Source organism: Eleutherodactylus coqui, chromosome 5 (genome assembly GCF_035609145.1).
Source record: "Eleutherodactylus coqui strain aEleCoq1 chromosome 5, aEleCoq1.hap1, whole genome shotgun sequence".
In the NCBI taxonomy this organism is placed as follows: Eukaryota; Metazoa; Chordata; class Amphibia; order Anura; family Eleutherodactylidae; genus Eleutherodactylus; species Eleutherodactylus coqui.
The window spans coordinates 196,585,619-196,611,763 of record NC_089841.1 but is presented as its reverse complement, the minus strand read 5'-3'; the positions used below and the strand labels follow the sequence as shown (position 1 = coordinate 196,611,763).

General features: G+C 43.8%; 2 protein-coding genes across 2 annotated transcripts in view; both read left to right on the top strand.

The window, feature by feature from the left end:
• Nucleotides 1-10,121, top strand: part of LOC136628241 (dehydrogenase/reductase SDR family member 4-like) — a 35,271-nt gene extending 25,150 nt beyond the window's left edge. The window contains exons 6-9 of the mRNA XM_066603982.1: nucleotides 4,212-4,263; nucleotides 6,556-6,690; nucleotides 8,505-8,560; nucleotides 9,794-10,121. Of these exons, the coding sequence (XP_066460079.1) occupies nucleotides 4,212-4,263; nucleotides 6,556-6,690; nucleotides 8,505-8,560; nucleotides 9,794-9,908 (358 nt within the window). The 3' untranslated portion in view covers nucleotides 9,909-10,121. The remainder of the gene's footprint in view (nucleotides 1-4,211; nucleotides 4,264-6,555; nucleotides 6,691-8,504; nucleotides 8,561-9,793) is intronic.
• LOC136628923 (dehydrogenase/reductase SDR family member 4-like) overlaps nucleotides 1-26,145 on the top strand; it is an 88,027-nt gene that overhangs the window by 25,169 nt on the left and 36,713 nt on the right. The window contains exons 2-4 of the mRNA XM_066604997.1: nucleotides 20,492-20,655; nucleotides 22,073-22,250; nucleotides 24,412-24,513. Of these exons, the coding sequence (XP_066461094.1) occupies nucleotides 20,492-20,655; nucleotides 22,073-22,250; nucleotides 24,412-24,513 (444 nt within the window). The remainder of the gene's footprint in view (nucleotides 1-20,491; nucleotides 20,656-22,072; nucleotides 22,251-24,411; nucleotides 24,514-26,145) is intronic.

Below are 26,145 nucleotides of genomic sequence, written 5' to 3'. Positions count from 1 at the left end.
CCTCCGCAAGCGGATTCCGCCTATGGCTGCGTGAGCCTGGCGTTATTCAGACCGCTACCTGTAATACGTATTTTACAAGAAGCCCCGGTAACGCTCGCCTTCATGCAGTTCCAGGAGCAGCTTGCTGAGCGCCTTCTGTGTGAGACCGCCACACCTCCGCAAGCTTACGAAGACTCACGGAACGCCACTTGTTACACCCACTACCCACCACTGAGGTCAAGAAATGACCCCCAAAAAGCATGAGAGGAGGGGGGATACCAGGTTTTATGGCCCCATGGGCCCATTCCAACCAGCCTCCGTAATTATCCCTGTCTTCAGAAATACCACACAGTTCACATTATTACTTTTATCTAAGATTTGGGGAACGCCGAAAAGGGCACGGAGGGGGGGGGGGGGGATTATTTTTAGGGAGTCAATTTTTATTCCGTACAAATGAGCAATGGGGCCTGGAATTTATTCAGTTGTGCCCTGCAATCCAACGGGTGTTCCCTCCTTTATAGGCCTTGCCATGGGTCCTGTAAGTAAATTAGGGCCACAATGGGTATGTTTCTGAACACGGAACAAACGGGGGTATCCATTTTGGGGTGAACGTCTTCATTCCTATGTACACTGTACAAAAAAACTGTTTTTAAATTTAAAAAATTGCCAAAAAAAATTGAAAATCATAATTTTTTCCTCCTGCTTTGCTTAGATTTATTCAAATACTGTGGGGTCAAAATATGCAGTAAACCCCTAGATGAATTTGTTAAGGGGTCTAGTTTTTAAAATGGGGTCATTTGAGGGGGTTCCTTATCGTTTTGGCCGCTCAATGGCTCTATAAGTGGGTGATGGAGCCTGGAATTTATTCAGTTGTACCTGAAATCCAACGGGTATTTCTTTCATTGTAGGCCTAGCCATGTGTCCTGAAAGTCTATTTTCGAGCCACAATGGGTATGTTTCTGAACACGGGACAAACAGGGGTATCCATTTTGGGGTGAAAGTCTTCATTTATATGTGTGCTGTACAAAAAAAACTGTTTTTAAATTGACGCAATTGCCCAAAAAATGTAATTTTTTTCCTACTGCTTTGCTTAGATCTATTCAAAAATTGTAGGGTTAAAATACGTAGTACACCCCTAGATGAACACGTTAAGGGGTCTAGTTTTCAAAATGGGGTCATTTGTGGGGGTTTTCTATAGTTTTGGACTTCAAGCAAAATCTATGTTCTGAAAGCCACCCATTACTCCTTTAATTTTGGGCCCCGTTGTGCATCCAGACATAAGATTAGGGCCACAATGGGTATATTTCTGAAAACAGCACAAACAGGGGTATCCATTTTGGGGTGCAAGTCTTCATTCAAATGTGTGTTGTACAAAAAAGCTGTTTTAAAAATAACAGAATTGCCAAAAAAATGAAAGTCACAATTTTTTCAATTTGCTTTGCTTGAATTCATTCAAAAACTGTGGGGTCAAAATATGCAGTACCCCTCTAGATAAATTGGTTAAGGAGTCTAGTTTTCAAAATGGGGTCATTTGTGGGGGTTCTTTATGGTTTTGGCCGCTCAAGAATTCTACAATTGGGCAATGGGGCCTAAAAGGACTTTAAGCAAAATCTACAGTTAGGGCCAGAAATATTTGGACAGTAACACAATTTTCGCGAGTTGGGCTCTGCATGCCACCGCATTGGATTTGAAATGAAGCCTCTACAACAGAATTCAAGTGCAGATTGTAACGTTTAATTTAAAGGGTTGAACAAAAATATCTGATAGAAAATGTAGGAATTGTACACATTTCTTTACAAACACTCCACATTTTAGGAGCTCAAAAGTAATTGGACAAATAAACATAACCCAAACAAAATATTTTTTTTTTCAATATTTTGTTGCGAATCCTTTGGAGGCAATCACTGCCTTAAGTCTGGAACCCATGGACATCACCAAACGCTGGGTTTCCTCCTTCTTAATGCTTTGCCAGGCCTTTACAGACGCAGCCTTCAGGTCTTGCTTGTTTGTGGGTCTTTCCGTCTGAAGTCTGGATTTGAGCAAGTGAAATGCATGCTCAATTGGGTTAAGATCTGGTGATTGACTTGGCCATTGCAGAATGTTCCACTTTTTTGCACTCATAAACTCCTGGGTAGCTTTGGCTGTATGCTTGGGGTCATTGTCCATCTGTACTGTGAAGCGCCGTCCGATCAACTTTGCAGCATTTGGCTGAATCTGGGCTGAAAGTATATCCCGGTACACTTCAGAATGCATCCGGCTACTCTTGTCTGCTGTTATGTCATCAATAAACACAAGTGACCCAGTGGCATTGAAAGCCATGCATGCCCATGCCATCACGTTGCCTCCACCATGTTTTACAGAGGATGTGGTGTGCCTTGGATCATGTGCCATTCCCTTTCTTCTCCAAACTTTTTTCTTCCCATCATTCTGGTACAGGTTGATCTTTGTCTCATCTGTCCATAGAATACTTTTCCAGAACTGGGCTGGCTTCTTGAGGTGTTTTTCGGCAAATTTAACTCTGGCCTGTCTATTTTTGGAATTGATGAATGGTTTGCATCTAGATGTGAAACCTTTGTATTTACTTTCATGGAGTCTTCTCTTTACTGTTGACGTAGAGACAGATACACCTACTTCCCTGAGAGTGTTCTGGACTTCAGTTGATGTTGTGAATGGGTTCTTCTTCACCAAAGAAAGTATGCGGCGATCATCCACCACCGTTGTCTTCCGTGGACGCCCAGGCCTTTTTGAGTTCCCAAGCTCACCAGTGAATTCCTTTTTTCTCAGAATGTACCCGACTGTTGATTTTGCTACTCCAAGCATGTCTGCTATCTCTCTGATGGATTTTTTCTTTTTTTTCAGCCTCAGGATGTTCTGCTTCACCTCAATTGAGAGTTCCTTTGACCGCATGTTGTCTGGTCACAGCAACAGCTTCCAAATCCAAAACCACACACCTGGAATCAACCCTACACCTTTTAACTACTTAATTAATTACAGGTTAACGAGGGAGACGCCTTCTGAGTTAATTGCAGCCCTTAGAGTCCATTGTCCAATTACTTTTGGTCCCTTGAAAAAGAGGAGGCTATGCATTACAGAGCTATGATTCCTAAACCCTTTCTCCGATTTGGATGTGGAAACTCTCATATTGCAGCTGGGAGTGTGCACTTTCAGCCCATATTATATATATAATTGTATTTCTGAACATGTTTTTGTAAACAGCTAAAATAACAAAACTTGTGTCACTGTCCAAATATTTCTGGCCCTAACTGTATGTTCTAAAAGCCACCGATTACTCCTTTCATTTTGGGCCCCGTTGTGCACTCAGATATAAGATTAGGGCCACAATGGGTATATTTCTGAACACAGGACAAACAGAGGGATCCATTTTGGGGTGTAATTCCTCATTTTCATGTAAACTATAGGAAAAAAATATGTCTTTAAAATGACATATTTGCAAAAATATGAAATTTTACTTTTTCTCCTCTAAATTGATTTAATTCCTGAAAAAAAAATGTGAGGTCAAAATACTCATGACACCCCTCAGTCAATACATTAAGGGGTGTAGTTTTTAAAATGGGGTCATTTGTGGGGATAATTATTATTTTGACACTCATGAGCCTTTCCAATCTTGGCTTGGTGTAGGAAAACAAAGTGTTCCTCAAAATGCTGAAAAGTAATGTTAAATTTGTATGTCTCCTAAATGGTTAAAAAAACACGAAAGTTTTTCAAATGTGCATCCAGAATAAAGTAAACTGATGGAAATGTATACCTTAGCAAAAATTTGTACAGTATGTTTGCACATATTTGCGTAATTACAGTTGAAAATGTGAAACAAATGACAATTTTTTCAAAATTTTCCCAATATTGGCACTTTTAATAAATATTCATATTCATATTCATAAATAGTATCACCTACATTAGGTGTATTTTCCACCTATATGAAGTACAACATGTGGCGAAAAAACAATGTCAGAATCACTGGGATATGTAAAGCCTTTACGGAGTTATGCTATGTTAAGTGACACATGTCAGATTTTCAAAATTTGGCTCCGTCACTAAGGCACAAACAGGCTTCGTCACTAAGGGGTTAAAGGATTGGGCTTACTAGCGTGTAGTTCTACTATTCAACTAGTAGCATTATGGATGACTTATATTTTTGTACTGCGTCAATAATTGTCTTCTACATCTCATCATTATTGCTCACCCGCAGGACTGTGTTCTTTCTGTTTTCACAGCGGTGGTAGTATTGTGATTGTCTCATCTGTAGGAGCTTTTTCCCCTAATCCAGTAAGTAAATATTATTTTAAATATTACTACTTCTGAATTCTCACATGCAAGTTTTGATGCTTTTTTTATTTTATAGAAAAACCCCAGACATGATACATAAAATAATCCTTCCTTTAGTCTTCCCTTTCTCTTTGAATCCACTACTGGCTTTGGGTTCAAAAAATACCACAAAAGCTGCATGTGTGCCCCCAGTCTAAAGGTTAGAAGAAAGAAGCATAAATCAGTACAAAAAGTTTCACGAGTTTTATTTCTCCATGCCAAAAATAATTAAAATGCTGCACTTTGTCAACCCCAGAAAATATCACCTGTGTGAACTTTATATAGTAAACATATGGCCATATACCAATCACATTAAACCGACAAACCCTCAATCCAAGACAGCCCACCAAACTAACAGGTGCAACAAATACAATAAAATGACATTAAAATCATAATTTGGTAGCATGGTGATGTATAGGTAAAACTTCCTGGGTCAGATGTGTTCCATTCATGTGCCTTCACCATATTAGAAGCTCCGGCGTCCATATATTCGTTCTGCGCATAAGCTTTGCGGTGGACATCGCGATACTCCATACAACCGGTCTCAGATTTCCAAACAGCGCATGCGCGGTAGTTACCATAGACACCGCGATAACTCAACCAGTACATGTAAGCGTCGCTATGGAGACAGAGATGACGTACGGCAACAGCAGTCAGCCCCTTTTCTCTGGATCTATGTAGCGTACAGCTCCTGCATCCTTGTCCATTAGCCCTTGTATAGTGAGTCTGTGAATAGCAGTACAGACATAGCGGTCACTGCGGTAATCGTAAATAAAGGATTATATGATCCATAGCATTACCAAAAATGGAAGTATTCTCCAAGAAAATGTAAATCATTTCTATAGAGATTATTCTATTTACAACCCACAATAATAACACATTTTAATTTTAACTATCAGTTTCTATTTAAACACTGAAAGTCATGTTTCAAAAATATCCATAGGTGTACTATATATAAGATATATACACTAGCTGATATACCCAGGCCTCACCCAAGTTTATTTGATACAGGTGTTTGTGTTGTTTGCACAGAAAATTTTATGAAGTCAAGGTTACTTTGACTTCAGCGGTATAATATATAACACCCAATCACAGCACAGCTTTCATGTTACCCCAACAGTATAATATATAACAACCAATTGCAGCGCAGCTTTAATGTTACCTCAGCAGTATAATATAGAACAGCCAATCACATCACAGATTTCATGTTTGTATGACATCAGGAAGTTAGAAACTTAGATTTGGTACATTACACAAGGGCACCTATATTTTGGCACTTAGTATTGTTGTGACCCCTTTACTTTTTCTATTTAGGACCTAAAGAATGCTGCTGCCAAACTTCAATTCTATATGGGGGGTGTCTATGTATAATGTGTGTTTTGACGAATGAGGTTATGTATATGTATTGGGTAATATTACCTTTTATGTGCAGAAAAATTGTATCTAAATGGATCATATACATCATATAACCCAAGATACCCAAAGGGGGATGTGCACTTTGACACCAAAAGAGATAAATAATCAATCAAAATTGATATAGGCGTCAATGACAATAAACCAAATGCCAATAACAATTCTATGCAACAAATCTCTATTGAATTCATCTGGATCAATCCATAGATGGTTGACTAAAAATTAGCTGTATCATAAATGTTACAGCTCGTAGGTCAGGCAGAATGGACGATAACTAGAGATGAGCGAGTATACTCGCTAAAGGCAATTGCTCGAGCGAGCATTGCCTTTAGCGAGTATCTCCCCACTCTAGACTGAAGGTTCGGGTGCCGGCGCGGGGGAGCGGTGGGTAGCGGCAGTCAGCAGGAGGGAGCGGGGGGGGGGGGGGGGGGGGAGAGAGGGAGAGAGAGATCTCCCCTATGTTCTGCCCCGCTCTCCCCCGCAGCTCCCTGCTCGCTGCCGGCACCCGAACCTTCAGTCTCAAGCGGGCAGGTACTCGCTAAAGGCAATGCTCGCTTGAGCAATTGCCTTTAGCGAGTATACTCGCTCATCTCTAGCGGTAACACATCTGAGCCACGAGACCTAAAATACAAATAAGGGTGTAAGTGAGACAACATCATAAAAACAGTATTCAACACAACAAAATTCCAAAATACAGTACGACGAACCTCAAGGATATATTTATTTCTAGAAGTAGGGCATATAGTGATACTCATGATTTAAACCTTTGGGGGCTAGTGTGTCCAGCCTAGAGGTTGTTCTTGGTCTTTTGCTCAATTTTATGCCTTTATGTCCTCTCAGCGTCTGGGTCCCTACTGTGTCAGTAAAACCGCATTGTTAGGCCTAACCAAAGTCCTTGCTCCAGAATTAAGATCTCTGAACATCCGAGTGAACTGCCTTGCTCCAGGCCTCATCCGCACCAAGTTTAGTTCAGTTGTAAGTATGATTATGATATATGGGTTGCATACTTTGTAAGTTCAATTACGAGAATGGTTACTTTCGGCTAGGACTACATGGAGGCATATGGTTAGCGGCTCGGACATTTTGTGATCATCACAATTCCACCTATGACCTTGCTTCCCTTAGAGCAGTGGTGGCGAACCTACGGCACGCATGCCAGAGGCGGCATGCAGAACCCTCTCTACTGGCACACTTCGCCGTCGGCCGCTCACCATGATAGTGAATACCGGCAGGGGCCACGGCTCCCCTGACGGCATTCATTTAACAGCGCTGCTATTTGCGCTGATCCTGGCACACACTGTGACGTCAGTGTGCAGCCTGGATCCTCCTCCCCCCTCCCCTGACATCTCCTACTTGGTTCCGCGAGAGCAAGGGGAGGAGGTGTCCGGCAGCACACTGACATCAGTGTGTAACTGTGATAACACTGCTGGAGGAGGGGGTAAGTATGTGGGTCTCAGGGGTGGGGGTGCTGTGGGATGTCAGTATTACAGTGGAGCAGCTGTGAGGTGTCCAAAAAGTAGTCAAAACCTGCACGCTGTCTATTTTGAAACAGCTCTGTCCTTTTTTGAACGACAGGGGTAAAATCATATGTCGTGATAAGCCCCACCCCCTGACGTGTTGGCACTTTGCAGTAAATGACTGGATTTTGGATTGCAGTTTGGGCACTCGGTCTCTAAAAGGTTCGCCATCACTGCCTTAGAGAAACATTGAGGTTGTACTAATCCCAAGATTTTACGGTGATTCATGAGCAACTAATTTTGCTTGGGTAGTCCAAAGATTAGGCTGTACTCATATATGATGTTTTGCTTCGGTTCTTTGGAAAACTTTGTTCCATCTTGTTTTCCTGTTTGGAAAAAAAAAATAAAGATTAGCCAAAAAACACTTCACAAGATATTGGTGATATTATTCAATGAGGGGATGTTTATTCCAGTTGCTTTTTCTTACTACCTCAGCCTGATGATGTGACCATCACAATTTTCTATGATTATATTGAAAAAGCATACCTGAGTTTTTAACAAGTTTTCTAAAATACACCCAGTCTCCTCACTCATTTGCTGCTCTTTGCAGCCTGCTTAATGTCAGTAAGTTCTGATTTTCAGTTGGTCTTCCCTATTTCTCTGTTCAACTGTTTGCCATCTGCTTTCAGGAAGGGGGCGTGTAGCAAGCCTAGCATTCTGCCAGTAGTTCCTTGTCCTGATTTCCTTGCCCTTGCTTCCCATGCTGCGTTGCACTGTCTCAGGCAGTATCTGAATGCTCACCCCCCCTGCTCTCCCAGAACGATCAGGCATTTAGAGACATTCTGGCCAAATGGTTAGTAAACCCATTATAGTGTATATGTACACAACCTGTAAAAGCATCAGAGGCAGCGATTGTGGAGATCATTATTGTTGTCTGCAGATCTGTCACCTGTAGCCTCGGAGTGCATGGGAGCTGTCTGTGAAGATGGCACCTCCACTGTTGCTATGGAAACATTCTTGTGTCCATGTTCATATAGAAGTTCTGTTCCTTAAGACCTAGAGTGAATGGCACAGAGGCTGGAAGGGAGACTCCACCAGTGGTTCTACAGTTCATAACCATATCCTCTAAAGTGAACTAACCAAAAGACTGGTCAAACACATGGGTACACATGGGGTCAGTGAATCCCTGAATGTGCAGTATACATGCTTGTTTGGCCAGTTTATGTGAGCCTACAAAATTATGGGAAGTCGGTGGTTATATGCATGGCCAGCATAGGAGCTGCTGTGTTAGAGCTTCAGCATGATGACTCTTCTCTTTTTCAATTACTGCAGATGTGGGAGAATGAATCGGCCTTGGACCAAGCAAAACTCAATCTAGGCATTAGCAGGTAAGGATTAAAGTACGGAGGTAACAGTCTGATATGCGGTACTACTTACAATACATGTAGGACTATTACAGATTAACATTTCTGAAAATGAATGGCGTCATTACAATTGGGCTGATGAATTCAGCTCTTAATACAACTCCCCTGGCGTTTGTCTGGAATGGCAATTTGAATACTCAACCTAACTCTGTATAAGCCATATAAGGTCATGCGAGGAAGAATGCGTGGCTCAGGAACCCCCCCCCCTCTAGGGATTGGTGGAGCCCCCAGTGGTCAAGCACTTGTCACCCATTAGTAAGAGTGTCCACCATAGTGGCAGCAGTAGTAATAGTGGTCCCCACCCTGCCATACTGGCCCTAGTAGTAATAGTGACACCCCCACCCCTAGTGGTCCCAGTAGTAATAGTGGAACCAAACCAACATACTGGACCCAGTGGTAATAGTGACTCCCCCTGCCATAGTGGCCCCAGTTGTAATAGTGACTCTCCCCGCAGTCGGGGTCCCAGTAGTAGCAGTGACTCCACACCCCCCTTCCTCCGGGCCATAGTGGCCCCAATAGTACTAGTGGCTACTCCCCCACCATAATGGCCCAGTAGTAATAGTGTCCTCCCTCAGAGTGGCTCTAGTGGTAATGCTGACCTGCCCCAAATAGTGGCCCCAGTGGTAATGCTGACATGCCCCAAATAGTGGCCCCGGTGGTAATGCTGACCTGCCTCAAATAGTGGCCTCAGTGGTATTGGCGACCTGCCCCAAATAGTGACCCCGGTAGTAATGGCGACCTGCCCCAAATAGTGGCCCCGGTGGTAATGGCGACCCCTGCTGAGTCTAACTGCTGACCTCACTCCTTTGCATCTGCTCTGCGTGCAGAACAGCGCACACTGACACTGGCGGGGGAAGAAGAGGTCAGGGGTCACAGACTCTGCAGTGCTGCCGCCGCTGGACTGGAGCTGCATGCTGGGTGATTGGAAAGCCTTTTCGGTTGCTGCACAGTTGGCGGGACACATAAAATAAAGTGGCGGGCTAGATTTGGCCTGTGGGCCTTGTGTGTGACGTGTGCTGTACATGTTCAAAGGAGTTATCTAGAGAGTTTTAAAAAAGCAAAAGTAGCAAATACTCAATAGTCACATCTTAAATGCCCCATCGCTGCCACACTAATGTTTTGTCACTTCTTCAATAATCCCTTTAAGATAAATGACGATCACTAACGTGATACACTCCTGCTTTTTTTGTCCTTCAGAATTGGAGAACCTGAAGAATGTGCCGGAGCCGTGTCTTTCTTCTGCTCTCCTGACGCTTCATATATCACCGGGGAAACTCTAGTGGTTGCAGGAGGGGGACAATCTCATCTATGAACGTCATATGTAGATCAAGCTGAATACTGCCACAAAGAAAAATGATGTTGAATATATTTGCAGAATGGTATATTTCTGTTTAGGAAATAATGTGAATGTATCATGGATGTAAGATTGTACCATACTGTAGTAGGTGAAAGGAGGATACAACATGCTTAGCGGGGAGGTCATGAAATAAAGTAATAAGATGACAGTAGTGTTCCTGTCGCACCACTCACGTGTCCTTATTGTCCTTTGGGTGTTGACAGGGAATGTGCAAAACAATTCAGGAAATCAAAACTGCACCAACTTCTGTAAAGTATTTCACATTTTTTGTATAATTAGAGTATGGTGAAAGATCTGCTTATCTTTGAAGATTCATTGTCGAATACTTAATTAGGGAGTACTGAGTAAAGTCTCATTTACACACAAAGACAATCTTTCAAACAGTGGTCCCTGCTATTTCTCTCCAGCTGAATGATGGATTTTATGCTCACCTAAAAATCATCGTTCAGTCGAAGAGTGAAAGATGAAAGCATTTACATGCTACCATTATCACTCAAAAGCCATCGTTTGAACAAATTTTGAGCGATAATCGTTGTGTGTAAATGTGGCTTTAATTTAATGTAGTTTCTTATAGAGCAGCTACAAAGGCCATTTGTCACTTTAGAAGATTTAGCACTTTGGTGCATTGTACAGAGAGTTCATTGATTACAATGAAAAAGGTGTAATGCTCATTTCAACCTGTAGGGGTGCTGCAGGAGAGCTAAACACTTCTGCCTGGTTTCTCCACATCTTACAGCTGATACTTGCAGTCCTAGAGACAGGTCACCTTAGATCAGCTTATCGTTGGGGGATTCTTCTAATAAAAAGGGAAAGGCCAAGGTGGATGACCCCTGTAAAGTGTGTTTGCTTATCACTAACAATCACATTTGTTAATATATTCATCAGAACATATACTTCATATGTAAACCTTACTGAATTCTGAGGTGTAAAGTTTGCGTATATTTAAGCCCAATCTTGGAGCCTGTACATATTAACGAAAAAAACAACTTCCAGTTTGCATTCCATATAGGCAGGTGACTGAGTCCTGTGTGCAAATGTGTCTCAAGCACTTTACCCAAAAGGGCCAAATCATTTCTGCAGTTAAAAGGCTATTCCTATTCCAAAACGTTATCCCCCATCCATGGGATAGGGAATAACTAGCAGATCAATGGGGATCCGACCACTGGAACCCCCACTGCTCACGAGAATAGGTGCCCCGCAAGTCTCTGAATGAAGGATGCGCAGGTTGGGCAGGTGAACTGCACTCCATTCATTTCAATGTGAGCACTTGGGAATCTTCAGTGCTCACATTGAAACGAATGGAGTACAGTGCACCTGCCCAGCCTGCGCTTCATTCGGGAGCCAACTGGGCTCCCATTCTCATGATAAGTGGGAGTCCCAGGAGTCAGACCTTCACCGATCAGCTAGTTATACCCTATCCAGTAGATTGGGGGATAACTTGTTGGAACCCGAATAGCCCTTTACGTGCTGTGTACATACATCTGAACTGTGTTACATTGCATGTGGGAGTGAAAAATATAAATAATGTGGGATAAGTTATAGAGGGTCTTTCACCTCTCCTGACATGTCTGTTTTAGTAAATACTTGTATTCCCCATAAAATAACAATTCTGAAGCATATTTTCTTAGAACTTTGTGTTATGCTTTTCCTCTTAGACATTTATGACTCAATTGACAACTGGGTGTTCCCATTTTCTTTGACAAAAAGGGTGTGTCCCTGCATTGTGGGATACTGTTAGCACTGACTGTCCAATAAGAGGGTGCTGGGACCCCCCCAAGTGATAACATCCAGCTGACAATTTGCTCTAGAATTGTATGATTGGGAATGTACGTTTCTGCTAAAACAGGAGAGGTGACAGGTCCTCTTTAAAAACTGATGAGAGGTCAGGAGCGGTGGGACAAGGGGGCAGGTTGTGAGCTGGGACTTGTAGATGAGGAGAGTCATTGCTGTTACAGGAGCAGCACACATACATTGTCAGTCCAGAAGTATTTGGACGGTGACAACATGTTCATAATTTGGCCTCTGTATACCACCACAATGGATTTAAAATAAAGCCACCAATATGTGCGGTGTGGACATTCAACTGTAATTCAAGGGGTTTAGCACAAATATTTTATTACCCTTTTTAGAGCTGCAGCCATTTTTACATGGCCCCTCCATATTCCCAGGCACAAAAGTAATTGAATAAACGAACCTAATTATAGGTAAAAGAACTCTTTGTAGTACTGAGGTGTGCAAATAACTGATGGAGCAATCCTCCCCAGCACCTCCTACTAGAATGGTAGCTACCTTTTGAGTTAGTATTCAACTTTTTAACAGACCTTTAAGTATGCTGCAAGGCCTGTTAAAAGGTTGGGTATTGACTCATAGTGTTGCTACCCTTTCAATAGATGATGTTATGGAGGATTATCACTCATTTACATTGCTTTTTCCCAGGGAGCATTGCTTGGTCTCTATAAAGGCCCATTAAGACACAACGATTATAGCTCAAAAGTCATCTTTTGAGCAATAATCGTTGTCTTAATGTACCCATCTTTCAGTTTTTGCTTAACAACTGTTTTTAAGTTCTGCTTGAAAACCATGGTTCAGCAGAACAACTGATAAGCAGGACCACATGCTTTCTGCTGTCCATGGTGCTGAATTCTCCATAGGGAGCTAGAGCTTACATTGCTTTCTCTTAGCAGCCCATGGCTGAACAGTGGAGCTAATTACACAGCTCAGACCTCCTGCTGAGTTCTAGAACCGCTCCCAGAAGCTTATTTGCATGCAAATGGAGCTGATAGAGTACTAATAGCAAGTAGAACATGCTTTAATCCTGCATGGCAAAAAGCGTAAAAAAAACCTAAAAAGCTGAGGCAAATTTTGCCTTCCAAAAACGCAATAAAAATGATCAAAAAAGCCGCATGTAAACCAAAATGGTAGCAATAAAGACTGCAGCTTGTCTCGAAAAAAAAAAAAGCCTTCACAGAGCTTAGTCCATGGAATAATAAAGTTATAAAACTTTAAATGCAGCGATTTTAGAAAAAAATCACAAAAAAGGGTTTTTATTAGAGATGAGCGAACGTACTCGGATAGGCACTACTCGTCCGAGTAATGTGCCTTATCCGAGTACCTCCCCGCTCGTGCAGCAAGGTTCGGGAGCTGCCGCGGCTGACAGGTGAGTCGCAGCGGGGAGCGGGGCAGAGCGGGCGGGAGAGAAGGAGAGAAAGATCTCCCCTGCGTTCCTCCCCGCTCTCCCCTGCAGCTCCCCGCTCCGTGCCGGCACCCGAACCTTTCAGCACGAGCGGGGAGGTACTCGGATAAGGCACATTACTCGGACGAGTAGTGCCTATCCGAGTACGTTCGCTCATCTCTAGTTTTTATTGCAGAAAAGTGGAAAAGCTAAAAAAAAATATAAGAATTTTGGTATTGTTGTAATCGTATTGGCCTGCAGAAAAAATGTAGCATCATTGAGGCTCTACTACCCTGTTTTACTGCCTCTTGCTTGGATACACAAAGTGATATGGAGAGAATAGAGGCTCTACTACCCTGTTGTACTGCCTCTAGCTTGGACACAAGATGTGTACAGACGGACATGTAAGCTCTAGTACTGTCAGGTTGTGTGCCTGGGATATGTTGTACTACTTGAATTTCCAGCAGCACACCTCCTCAGCTGTGGGGTAATTGAGCTGGCTAGGTGTGGTATTCTCCAGCTAGCCAATCCCCCTGTTCTGTTGCACATAAATACCAGCTTCTCTTGCCAGAGAATGCTAGTCATTTTATGTTGTTTATGCCTTCTGTGTTAGGCCTCTTTCACTCGAGCAGGTGATATCATCACAGCAATAGTGCATCAGTGGTCTGTGCAATATCGCTGCGTTTTCTTGTGGTGATATCGCAATTTTGTGTCACTACAAAGTCACACCGGTTTGTAACACCACATGCGAGGACATTTGGTGGGGATTGAAATATAAGCCCTACCCTGAAAATGAGGCCTAGCTGCATAAAAAAAATAAAATACATCACCTTTCAGGTGCTGTCAGCTTCGGTCATCGCTTCCTGGATTGGAGGTTCAAATTTCTTACCTCCCAGGAAGGGCTTGATGAACCAATCACAGCTATTCAATGCAATATGCAATGGCTGTAATTAGTTCATCGAGCTATGGCTCTGATTGGCTGAGCCGTTGCACTTGACAGCCAATCACAGCCAGCACTTCCTGGAAGCTGAGATTATGAATCCCTGACCAGGAAACGCTGAGAGAAAACTACAAACAAGTTCCGGGGACCTGCAGAGAAGACGTGCAACATAGCGAGCAGCATCTGTTTGGTGGTTTTTTTTTTAATGCAGCTAGGGCCTATTTTAGGGCTTTTACAGTAGGATTTCCTACTGTAAAAGTTGCAACGCACGAAAACATGGTTTTCGTGCGATGCAACATAAGGGAAAGTTCCATAGGGAAACATGGGCTACAGAACATTGCAAATTGTAGTTGTATTTAGCAATCCACGGGGTTTTTTTTCTTTGCAATGTTGCAGGCTGCAAAACATCGCTAATGTGAAGGAACCCATTGGAAAGCATGGGCTTCACACACATGCGATTTGTAGCACTGACGCATCGCGAGAAAATCACACGATTTTGTAGCTTGTGTGAAAATGGTCTTAATCCTACTTTGTGCTTGGTGTTATGCATGTCTAGTCTGTAGTGTATCTTTCACCTTCCCTGAGGACAGTCTGCACACCTGTAGTCCTTGCCTGCATCTTATGCAGACCCCCTCTTCCTTCCCTTTGACAGGGGCGGCCTCCAGACGTCTGATGTCTTTTGTGTCAGGTGGGTGATGCCTGACACCGTTCCCTGTATATCAGTACGGTGTCTAACTCTTCCCCCTTGGTGTGAGGACACTTGTGCTAACAATGGTTTATCTGTATGCATGTGAGCTCTGGATGGGGTTTCTGTGTTGGGTTTCTCTGTAACCCTGGGGCTTTGCATTCATGCATGATGTGTGGTGCGTGTCTGTGTAGGTGGCCAAATGTGTGAACAGTGTTGTGTTTATTGGGTCTGTGCAGGTGTCAGGCAAAGTGTGTTAATAGTCCTGTTCTGTGTTGCATGCAATCCCTAGTGTGTTGGAGTGTACTGTGACGTGTTCAATGTCTGTGTAGGTTTCCAGACATCAGGTGTGAACAGCCCTGTTCTGTGAGTTGGTGTGAGCTGCATCCTGTCCTGCTGTGGATCGTTTGCCATCTACGGATAGGTAGGTCCCTAGGTTCCAGTGCAGGACGTCCTTATCGGGACGATTACCCTGCTTGCAGGCAGATTTTACATCGTGGTTGTCTCCTTAGTGTAGGGATATGATATGTTTGCCTGTGAGTTCAGTACGCAGTCCTACCTTTGGTGTTCAGTGTGCATTGTATGTGCTTTTGGTGTATGTGTGGACACCGCCCTGCATCCGTGCTGAGGTATGGTGCCTTGGTGTGCCTGGCAGACATGACATAATGACCAGCCTGACCTTTTGCTGCAGACCGCTGTGGTATGTACCAGTGTTTTATTCCCTCTGCTACCTGACATGTATGTGTCCTGCACTAGGCCCATCTGGATAAGTCCTATGCAACATTGGCAGTAGAGAGGGTTGCTATCTTTTGCCCTCTCTTTGCAGGCTACTGTGACTGAGGCCATTTGTGTAAGGTGCAGTGGTCCTGTTCGGAGGTGCACAATAGTTTACTCCCTCCTGTATGTTGTTCATGCGTTGATGTATGGCCCGCAAGATATGTCCAATGAAACGTCTGTTGTTTGGGGGAGCTACTAAAAAAAAATTATGCCTTACAGTACCAGAGGCCCTTTCTTTCTTTCTTTTTTTTTTTTCAGGGGAGGTACTGTCAGGTTGTGCAGCTGAGATATGTTGTTCTACTTAGATTTCCAGTCACACAGCTTCACAGGTGGGGGTTAATTGAGCTGGTTGGATATGGTATTCGCCAGCTACTCCCTCTGGTCTGCTGCACATATACTAGCTTCTCTTGCCACCTGGTGAATAACACAAAGCAGAAAGTGCTGGTCATTTTATCTTGTTTATGCATTCTGTGTTAATCCCACTTTCTGCTTTGTGTTATTCACCAGGTGGCTGGACATGTGTGTGAACAGGGTTGTGTTCATTGGATCTGTGCAGATGCCAGACAAGGTGAATGAACAGTCCTGTTTTATTTTGCGTGCAAGTTTCTGGGGTGTTGGTGTGAACAGCAACATGTTCAGTGTCTGTGTAGGTTTCCAGACATAAGGTGTGAAAAGTCCTGTTCTGTGAGTTGGTGTGAGCTGCGTCCTCCCCTGCTATGAATCGTTTGCCATCCAGGGATAGGTAGGTCTCTAGGTTCCAGTGTGAGGTCGTCCTTATCGGGGCAATTGCCCTGCTTGTGGGCAGGTTTCATGTGGTGGTTGTCCCGTTTAAAGTAGGGATATGTTATGTCTGCCCCTGAGACCAATTCACAGTCCTTCCTTGTTGTTAAGTGTGCATTTTGTGTGTGTTTATGGCGTTGGTGTGAATGCCGCCTTACGTCTGTGCTGAGGCGTGGTGCCCTGGTGTTGCCCGTACATAACAAGTACCCTGTTGTACCGCCTATAGCTTGGATACAAGTTGTGATAAGGGTGGGTATATAGGCTCTAGTACCCAGTTGCACCGCCTCTAGCTTGGGTACAAGTTGTGAAACGGGTGGGCATGGAGGCTCTAGTAGCCCATTGTACCACCTCTACCTTGGATACAGGATGTGATACGGGTTGGCATGGAGGCTCTAGAACTCTGTTGTACTGCCTCTAGCTAAGATACAAGGTGTGATGCGGGTGGGTATGGAGGCTCTACTACCCTGTTGTACCAACTCTAGCTTGGATATAAGATGTGATACAGGTGGGCATAGAGGCTCTAGTACCCTGTTGTACCGCCTCTAGCTTAGATACAAGATGTGATACGGGGGGGCATGGAGGCTCTAGTACCATGTTGTACCACCTCTAGCTTGGATACAAGATGTGGTATCCAGGGGGCCTGGATATGGGCCTCTCCCAAAGCACCCTAAGAGTTCAGGTCGCAGCCCTTAGTGCTCTATTTGACACCAAGTTATCAGAGAGCAGGTGGATTAGCAGATTCCTGACAGCAGCAGACAGGTTACGACCTGGGCCCACAAATATATTTCCGGACTGGAATCTAAATTGGGTCCTGAAGGCTATGTCAGCAGAACCCTTCGAACCGATCGAGGCACTGTCAATAGAGATGCTCACAATTAAAACAGTCTTCCTGGTAGCCATTACCCCTCAGCAAGACGGGTTAGTGAACTACAGGCCCTATCTATCCGCCACCCGTTCCTTAAAAACACTGACACAAAGTTAGTGTTTAAAACAGATCCAGCCTTTATGCCAAAGGTAGTGCCACCCTTCCATAGAGCTCAGAATGTAGTAATCCCCTAATTCTTCAATAAACCTAAAGACGAGGGAGAAAAAACCCTAAACTGCCTGGACATCAGGAGAGCGGTCCTGAGTAATATTGACACCACAAGTCACTGGAGAGGAGACTACAACCTGTTCGTCCAGTTCTTTGGCCCAAACAAAGGGAAAAAGGCGGCAAAAAGCTCCATAGCCAGGGGGATCCACCTGGCCATTACGGAATCCTATACGGCCCTGCGGAAAGAAGTCCCCTCAGTTCTTAAAGCCCACTCCACAAGGGCAGTAGCGTCTTCATGGGCCGAGCATAGTTCAGCGTCTGTTGAACAGATATTCAAGGCTGCAGTTTGGAGGAAGCCGCACACTTTCGTTAAGCATTATAGGGTAAAGGTGCAGCAGGACGAGGACATGGCCTTTAGCCACAAGGTCCTCTCGGCGGCAATCCCACCCTAGAAAATTTTTAGTTGGTATGTCTCAGGTGGTGCTGTCGTGGAGACGAATGGGGAAATAGGTGATTATACCTACCAGATAATTGGGTTTCCAGGAGTCTCCACAACAGCACCCGTACATTCCCCCCCCCCCCCAAAAAAAACTAGGAAAAATTTACGAAATATAATTTCGCTTAGTAAAAATATAGGTTAAAATACCAGTTAGGTAAAGATTTAGGTTAAGCTCCTGCCCCAGCAATTCGTTAGAAACCACTGAGGAAGGTGGGAGAGGGGGGAGCTTTTTAACCTCTCGGTGTGTTCCTGTCCAATCAGGAGGAGGCTATCTCAGGTGGTGCTGTAGTGGAGGCTCCTGGAAACCCGATTATCGGGTAGGTAAAACCCCTTATTTTTGCAACATTAGAATTCTCCTCTGCTCTTGATTATTTCATAGCATGCTCTTTGGCACGAAACACCTTTTTGGTATCACATATGAGGTGTTTCTTATCTTCTCCTAGATGGTCTGTACACAGGCACAGGAATAATCACCGAGCAAATGTTATGACGAAAACGGTGGACTTCTAGGAAAGACGCTGAATTTTAAGTGAATTGTGTGTTCCCTCCGGTAGCAAAAATTGCTTTCCAAAATTTTTTTTTACACCCAATCAACTCTGAATTTGTCAATACATAAGAAAAGTGACACACTGAATCAAAAATAAAGCATGCATGTGCATGACATACCCTAATGTATGATATATTTATTTGAATTCCTAAGCACAGTATTGTTTATAATGGTACAACATTGGTGTTTAGGTCTAATATGGTGGACGTATACAAGTGAATGGTTCCGTTCTTTTCCGTGTTACCGTCCGGGCTCACAGCCTGAATCCACTGCTGTCCTCTTGCATGCGGAATCCAATCCGTTCGCGTGAGCCCGGTCTTGCACGGGATGTTCTGTCGGGTGCAAATACCTAACAGATCATCCCAACGATTATTGGTCCGCTGCTTTTACACAGGAACAATCATTGCCAGTGAATAGAGGCGGAGCGGGCCGGGGATCATTCCTGCCGGCCTCCATTCCCAGTAACAGGCAGTGGTCCACAAGTGAACGACTCCCTGTTTACATGGAACAATCCAACGTTCAGTTTTTTGCATGCAGAAACTGAATGGCGAACAAATTCTTGTTCGTTGTTCAGTCGGTGCATGCATCTACACTGAACAATATTTCAGATTCTCAATAGATCGCGGAAATCTGAATAAGTGTTCCGTGTAAAAGCACCTTTTTATTCAGCAGTTATATCACATGCAATTAAATGGACGGGCTTTTTTGCAGGTTTCTTTGCTGAGATTTTGTAGTTCATAATAAAACCATCTATTAATGGCACTGTGACCTGATCAGGTGCTTGAGGACTGGCAGGTATAAAGGCAGTTTTATTGTTTTGTTGACACTTGGCTGGATTCTAAAGGAAAGCTGTATATTTGTCCTCTTTCCATTGTGTCCATTCCTGACTTTGCCTAAGCATGTGCATTACCAGCCAAGCACTGTATTAGAACAAACCAGAACCCATCAGCATTTGTCGCCACGTTTCAGGTAAGTTTATTTTTCTCGTATACTTACGAATCTCAGCTTCCCTGTGAGCCTGCTGATGCAAAATGAGAAGAGTTTAGGTAGTAGAGTAAAATGTGATTGTTCTTCGTGAGACAAACCAAGTAATCTTATAGATATGATACCTTTTAATGGCTAACAAAATACATGATGTTATAGCGAGCTTTCAAACCTTCTTGGAGCTCTTCTTCAGACATAATGGAGCAAATTTTATATGTAGAGGGGACAAAAGAATTTTGTTTCTTTCTGCTAAAGGATCATGCTGGACATTTTTCTCTCCGGGGCAGAGATTTTCCTTTGGGGTCAGATATTTATCTTGTAGTGAGAAGACCTATCCCGACTATCACTCATCAAACCTTGTGCATTTGGATAATGCTACATATATTTAACTTACATGGGCTACATCTAACATCAAAGTTTTCAATTTCATTTTTGTTTCTTGCATAATAAAATGATCAAGACCTACTCAAGTCAGAAAGATTGACTGATCTGTTTATCAGTGTTATTTACTGTTTTGCTCATCCCTCCCTCCCTGATATTTATAGTTCACCATGTCTGTACCATCCCATGTGATCATGTGTATGTTTTAATATAAATTTGAACTAGACTTGTTCCCAAGTAGGTTTGAAAGCTTGCAATAACATCATGTATTTTTGTTAGACATTAAAAGTAGAGATGAGCGAGCATATTCGGAAAAGCACTGCTCGCTCGAGTAATTTGCTTTATCCGAGTATCGCTGTGCTCGTCCCTGAAGATTCGGGTGCCGCTGCGGCTAACAGGTGAGTCGCAGCGGGGAGCAGGGGAGAGCGGGCGGGAGAGAGGGAGAGAAAGATCTTACCTCCGTTCCTCCCCGCTCTCCCCTGCAGCTCCCCGCTCCGTGCCGGCACCCGAATCTTCAGGGACGAGCACAGCGATACTCGGATAAAGCAAATTACTCGAGCGAGTAGTGCATTTCCGAGTACGCTCGCTCATCTCTAATTAAAAGGTATCATATCTACAAGATTACTTGGTTTCTCTTACTGAGAACAATCACACTTTGATGCAAATACCTGTATTGCAGCCGCTATATGATGCTCTTTGCTTGGGTTATTATTCACACTCCTCTTCTTCTTCTCCCGTAGGTGCGCAGTCCACTATTCTCTCCCATGTTTCGCTTGTCACTCCGGAGTTTGCTGTCCTTCTCACCCACCAGCGGAGGATCTTACACAATGCAGAGTGTAAGGGGACTGGAGACTCCCGGGAAACTGGAAGGCAAAGTGGCTTTGGTGACGGCGTCCACAGATGGGTAATTTATCTGTTTGACACGACACTTTTTATTCAGTTTAAGGGTATTTTTACACAGGAACAGTCATTGCTAGAGAACGGAGACGGAGCAGGCCGGGGATCGTTCCAGCCCCCCGCCTCCATTCACATTAAGCAAGCAGTTGTTCATAAGTGAACGACTTCCTGTTTACACAGAATGATACATTGTTCAGTGTTCTGCATTCAGAAGCTGAACGAGGTCTCGTTTGTCGTCCAGTCGGTGCACGCGTTTACACTAAGCGATAATCATTAAGATTATCACTGGATCGCAGGAATCCGAATGCTAAGCGTAAAAGCACCTTGAAATATCTAATTGTTCATCTATCATTTACATTTAGAATAGTTAAAGAGTTAATGGAGGTGGCATTGAATGTGCCCGCTGTACTGCCCGCTGGCCTGAAGCAGGAGGAGCGCTGTGTCTCATCACCTGAATGTCAGGCTGCCTCCAGATGGAAGTGTCATGTTCTTCTGGATATTGTCTCCTCCTACTTACAGATGCACTATGCACAATCTGTCAAGACGAATGGGGTAGAAAGTGACGAGTGCCCTAAGCACACTTCTGACTCGCCGGCTCGGGACGTTGTCTTCCCTGTTTAGGCCTTTTTTTTTTTGTTAACAACGAAGCTGAAAATCTTTACTGTAGCAATGCTGCCTAGTAAAATATGGCCCCGTATTGACCTAAAAAATGACATTCCAACAATGTTCCGGTTTGCGGTTATGTGGTTTCACACACAGAAGTGACAGTTTGATGTGTGGGTATTAGAATTGCAGTGAATTTGCATATCGTTAAAAAGCTATAAGGGCCTGTTCATACGGGTGTATCTTCTGTCCCCACTCGTTCTGTATTTTTTACTATCTGATTATTGAAGTATATTGCTGTATTCAGTTATGTGTTTTCTTAAGTGCAAATTTTACATGTGCAAAAAACATAACCCCCCCCATCCCCCTCCTTGTTATATTTTGGTTTGTATTGCCTTCTTGAGGTTTTCTTTCCGTGCATGAAAAATGCAGTGGATACGGATGCAATATATATGAGCATAAAAAATGCACATACATACACAGTGAAAACGGTGCATTTTCTATAGACCAAAACTGGGTACGCCCGTGTGATGATGCATTGGTTATACATGGGGATCGATGACGCATCAAATCCAATGTAGGCAGGCTGTAGGCCGCAAACAGATTTGCTAGTATTATTCCATTATACGGATTAGTCTGTAGCCTTTCTGGCCAGAAAGCTGGATATATACGACAGATAAAAGTTGGCCAATGATCTTATATGTATGGGGAGCTATTTGGAGTAACAGAGGTTGGTCATGTTGAATCCCCCTTAGTTGCATGCTATGAGATTAATTTGGACTGTTTGTATAAAGCGTTATAACGTTAAAGTGCCTTTACAGAATCGGCTTGGCTATTGCACGACGACTTGCTCAGGATGGTGCTAAGGTTCTTGTCAGTAGCCGAAAGCAACAAAATGTGGACAAGGCTGTTCAAGAACTGAAAATGGAAGGTCTGGCTGTAGAAGGGACAGTCTGCCACGTGGGGAAAAATGAAGACCGAGTAAAACTAGTGAACACCGTAAGTGTGTAATGCATTTCTTCTGAAAGAACTCAGATGGGGCGGCCATTTTCTGAGGCATTTTCCCTATAAGACTTCAAAAAATTCCCCATTGACATAGCAAAAGTTATTTGTACATAGGATGAAAAAAAGTCATACGTCCCTCTACCGTAGTTCAAGCTATTCTGCAGTGTTCCTCAGGGGTGAGGCGATACAACATCTACGGGGTAGTTGCTTACTGTCCTGATTAAAGAGTAAAAAATAATTACTTTTCTGTTCACATCCCTTTGAAAGAAATGTAATGAATTCTCTCCTGGAGAAGAGTGCTGCATAGTTCCATCACTCTTGCTGTAGGAGAACCTTGTCCATGCTGCTGGAGAGACCTTCATTGTGCTCGGCATTGTGGATGAAGCTTAAAGGCTTAAAGGCCGTCAGACATCGGGATCAGAGTGGAAGCCACTGCTCCGACCTGTGTAGTGGCCAGCGCTCTTAATTGATGGGAAATGGACTTGAAATTGCAGGCTGGGCTCCCATTGATTTCAGTGAGATTTTCTTCTACTAATACAAGCGTTAACCGCTACACAGGGGTTGGAGCAGCGCTTCCGCTCCCACCCTGGTATATCTTGGCAGGCGCTGCCTGGATAACCCCTTTAGTGTGAAATTTTTTGCAAACCCTGAAAAGGGGCTGCAGCTTTTTGAGAAAAGGGTGGGGTTTATTGCAACATCTTGCCAGCCAGTATTTTGGTCCGAAATCTGTCTGGAAAACCAAGCCAACTAATAGGTAGTATAGAGTTAGAATAGACAGTCTAAAGATATGCCAAACTTATCATCCAGCAGTCAATGTATTAAATCGGAAAGAATCTCGCAGGGGTTTTTGCAACAGTGGAGATGATGAAATATGAGAAACCCTAAGGCCCCCCCATCCACGGCCGTGACGGATTATCACTAGCGATATTCCCCTGCAGGAGATGAGGGGGACGAGCTGTCAGGTCTCTGCTGTGAGCCTATCTGACAGATAGGCTCACCGTGGAGACCCGTGGCATGCCACTATTGGAATCTAGCGAGCGGAGAATCGCTAAGATTCTCCGCTCATGGACATCGGGGCTGCGGTTTCCATAGCAACACTATGGAAAGCGTTCACTTTGTTACCCGCAGCCGGATTATCACCGCGGGTAACGCAATGAACTATTGCCCATGGACAGGCAGCCTTATGCTCATCCCTTTCTGGTATTTCTCTAAGTATTAATTACATCATGTCTGTGCCCTCTCATCCTGTTTTGGAATTCATTTCAAGTGCAAATTAATCACACCATGTTTGTGCCCTCGCATATGATCATGTGATGTGTTTTATATAAATACATCTGTAGATCTGTTCCATTTGGCCTGGGGAAGAACCCTGAGTAGGTTCAAAGGTTCGCTAGAATATCATGTCTTTGTTAACCATTAAAAGGTATCTACAAGATGACTTGGTTTCTCTTACTGAGGACAATCACACTTTGCTCCACTGGCTAACACCGTGCTAAACTATTTTCATTGTGATAAATCTGACAGATTTTAAGACTAAGTTTGCGATGTCTATTAGACGGTATTATATAATCTGCCCAGTGTTTGTGTGGTCTGAAAAGTCATTTATATTCTCATCATGCACACCTATGATCCTATTCGACTTGATGGCAGCTGCCTGGCACTGATTGCTACAGTTTATTTTGCCATCCACTTTTTGTCTTCTGGCAACAAATAAAAGGCAATGTCTCATGAAGACAAGCCCTGTCCGTCTACCCCATTAGGGCCCATGGATGTTATGGGGAAGGGTGGTCTCCCACTTGAGACCCCCTCTATGAGCCACAATGGAAAGCTGTTCTGTATGAAGCTTTGCTGTTCAGGTGGTATGAGCCATCTAGTACACTGATGGCCATTCGTCTGAATGGACTCATTACTACATCTCCTCTGCAGTCAATGCCTGCCGGACATCCACCTGCCCTGGTAAATGAGTTTTGTCTCAAGCGCCCGGAGCATGGCCTGTGGTGATTAGCTGATCACCCCAAAATCTTTTGAAATCGGTTGTCTCTCATGAGACAACACCTTTAACCCATTAATAGAGTATTAATATATTTGCTATCAGATGTAACCTCCAGCCCATGTTGATTACACAGTAAACTCTTTTCATGCATCCATTTTCCAGGCTATACAGAAATTTGGGGGAGTTGATATCCTTGTTTCCAATGCTGCTGTTAACCCCTTTGTGGGGAACATATTGGACTCTACAGAGGAAGTGTGGGAAAAGGTAAGACTGGTTAAAAAAGCACTTCATGTATTACAATGCCATCACTGCTTATAATTCTCTGTAATACCTCATCAGTATACACAATGTATTCCTTGCTGGTCAGTGTTATATACAGTCCTTGTCTGGAGGTCAGTGCAAAGTCCTTGGAAATTGCTGGATATTTTTCCTATTCTGTGGAATGGAAAAATAATGTACTCTACAGTTGTTGCAGTGCTGACCAAAGTCCCAATAAGTTATCCAGTTAAGGCCCATCTACACGCAAAGACAAACGATTGAATGATTGACATTTTGCATAAAGTGTTAATGGACATTAATGTCCATAAACACTTTATTAGCTTCATTAGTGTGTAAAAGGGCCTCCGGGAGCTGTTTGCAAAGCACAGCATGTGGTCTGAGCTCTGCACACAGCTCCTTTTGTTCTCGCTTGGGCTGTCGGCAGAATACAATGTAATCTCTGATTCCCATGCAGAACAGTGTATGATCCCTATTATCTACCTCCGTCTGAACAATGGATTTTAAGCTTGCCCTAAAACTCTCTTCGAGCCGAAGAGCTAACGATGGCAGCGTTTACACGCAACGATTATCGCTCATATGCCATTGTTTGAACGAATTTTGAGTGCTAATTGATGCGTGTAAATGGACCTTTAGGCTTTGGCTACATGGTGACATTTTGTTGTGATAAAATCATGGCATTTCTACAAACTTGATGTTTCCTTAGGGGATAAATACTTGAAAAAGTACTTGAATTAGGGCTTTTACCCACTAGCATTTTCTTAATGCTGTGATATCGCTGCGTGTTTTTTTTTTTACTGCAAATGTCAATGGGACTTTCTAATGTTAACATCGCATTGCACAAAAATTGCAGAAGTGCAAACTTGCGATTTTTGTGCGATGCGATTTTACCATTGGAAAGTCCCATTGACACTTGCAGTAAAAGGATGCTGCGATATCGCAGTGTTAAAAAAAATGCTGGTGGGTAAAAGACCTTAGTCTGAGCTGCAATTCCAGACATAGTCACTACAGTGGTGCTACTTTAGAAAAATGGCAGACCTTTTAGGTGTTCTTGTATCTTGTCACCACCGGAAGTGTGGGTGGTGACAAGATAGTTGGTGCTTGACAGGGGGGGTGATGCTCCCTGTTCCTGATAGGCTGTAAGTTATCAGCTTCACAACAGGTCCTGGCACTCAGCACAGACTGGCTGTGACTGTAGGTGCCAGCGGCAGCAGCCTCTGAACAGCATTGCTGAACTGGCTGTGGGCTTCCTTTGCCAGGGTGCTGTCACTGTCGACGGCTGCAGTGTTCCCGGAGGCGGCCTTCCCCCAGCAGCGCTGCTGTGCCTGCGGCCTCCCCTTACCGTGCCCGCTGTCACTGTCCCCAGCGGCACTCTCCCTGGCCACGTTGGCAGCTGCGGCCTCCTGGCTGCAGCGCTGCCCTCTCCTTTCCGGGGCTGCTGTCACTATTCCCGGCTGAGGGGTCACAGACAGATCTTATATAGATATAGCGGTCATCTACCGTAAAAAATTGTATAGTATAAAAAATTTGAGCTGTCTTGCCTTCCCACATTATAGTAGAGTCCACAGTCTCCTGTCATTGGACACTGAGGTAGGTATGGAGCAGGCTCATGACCCAAGC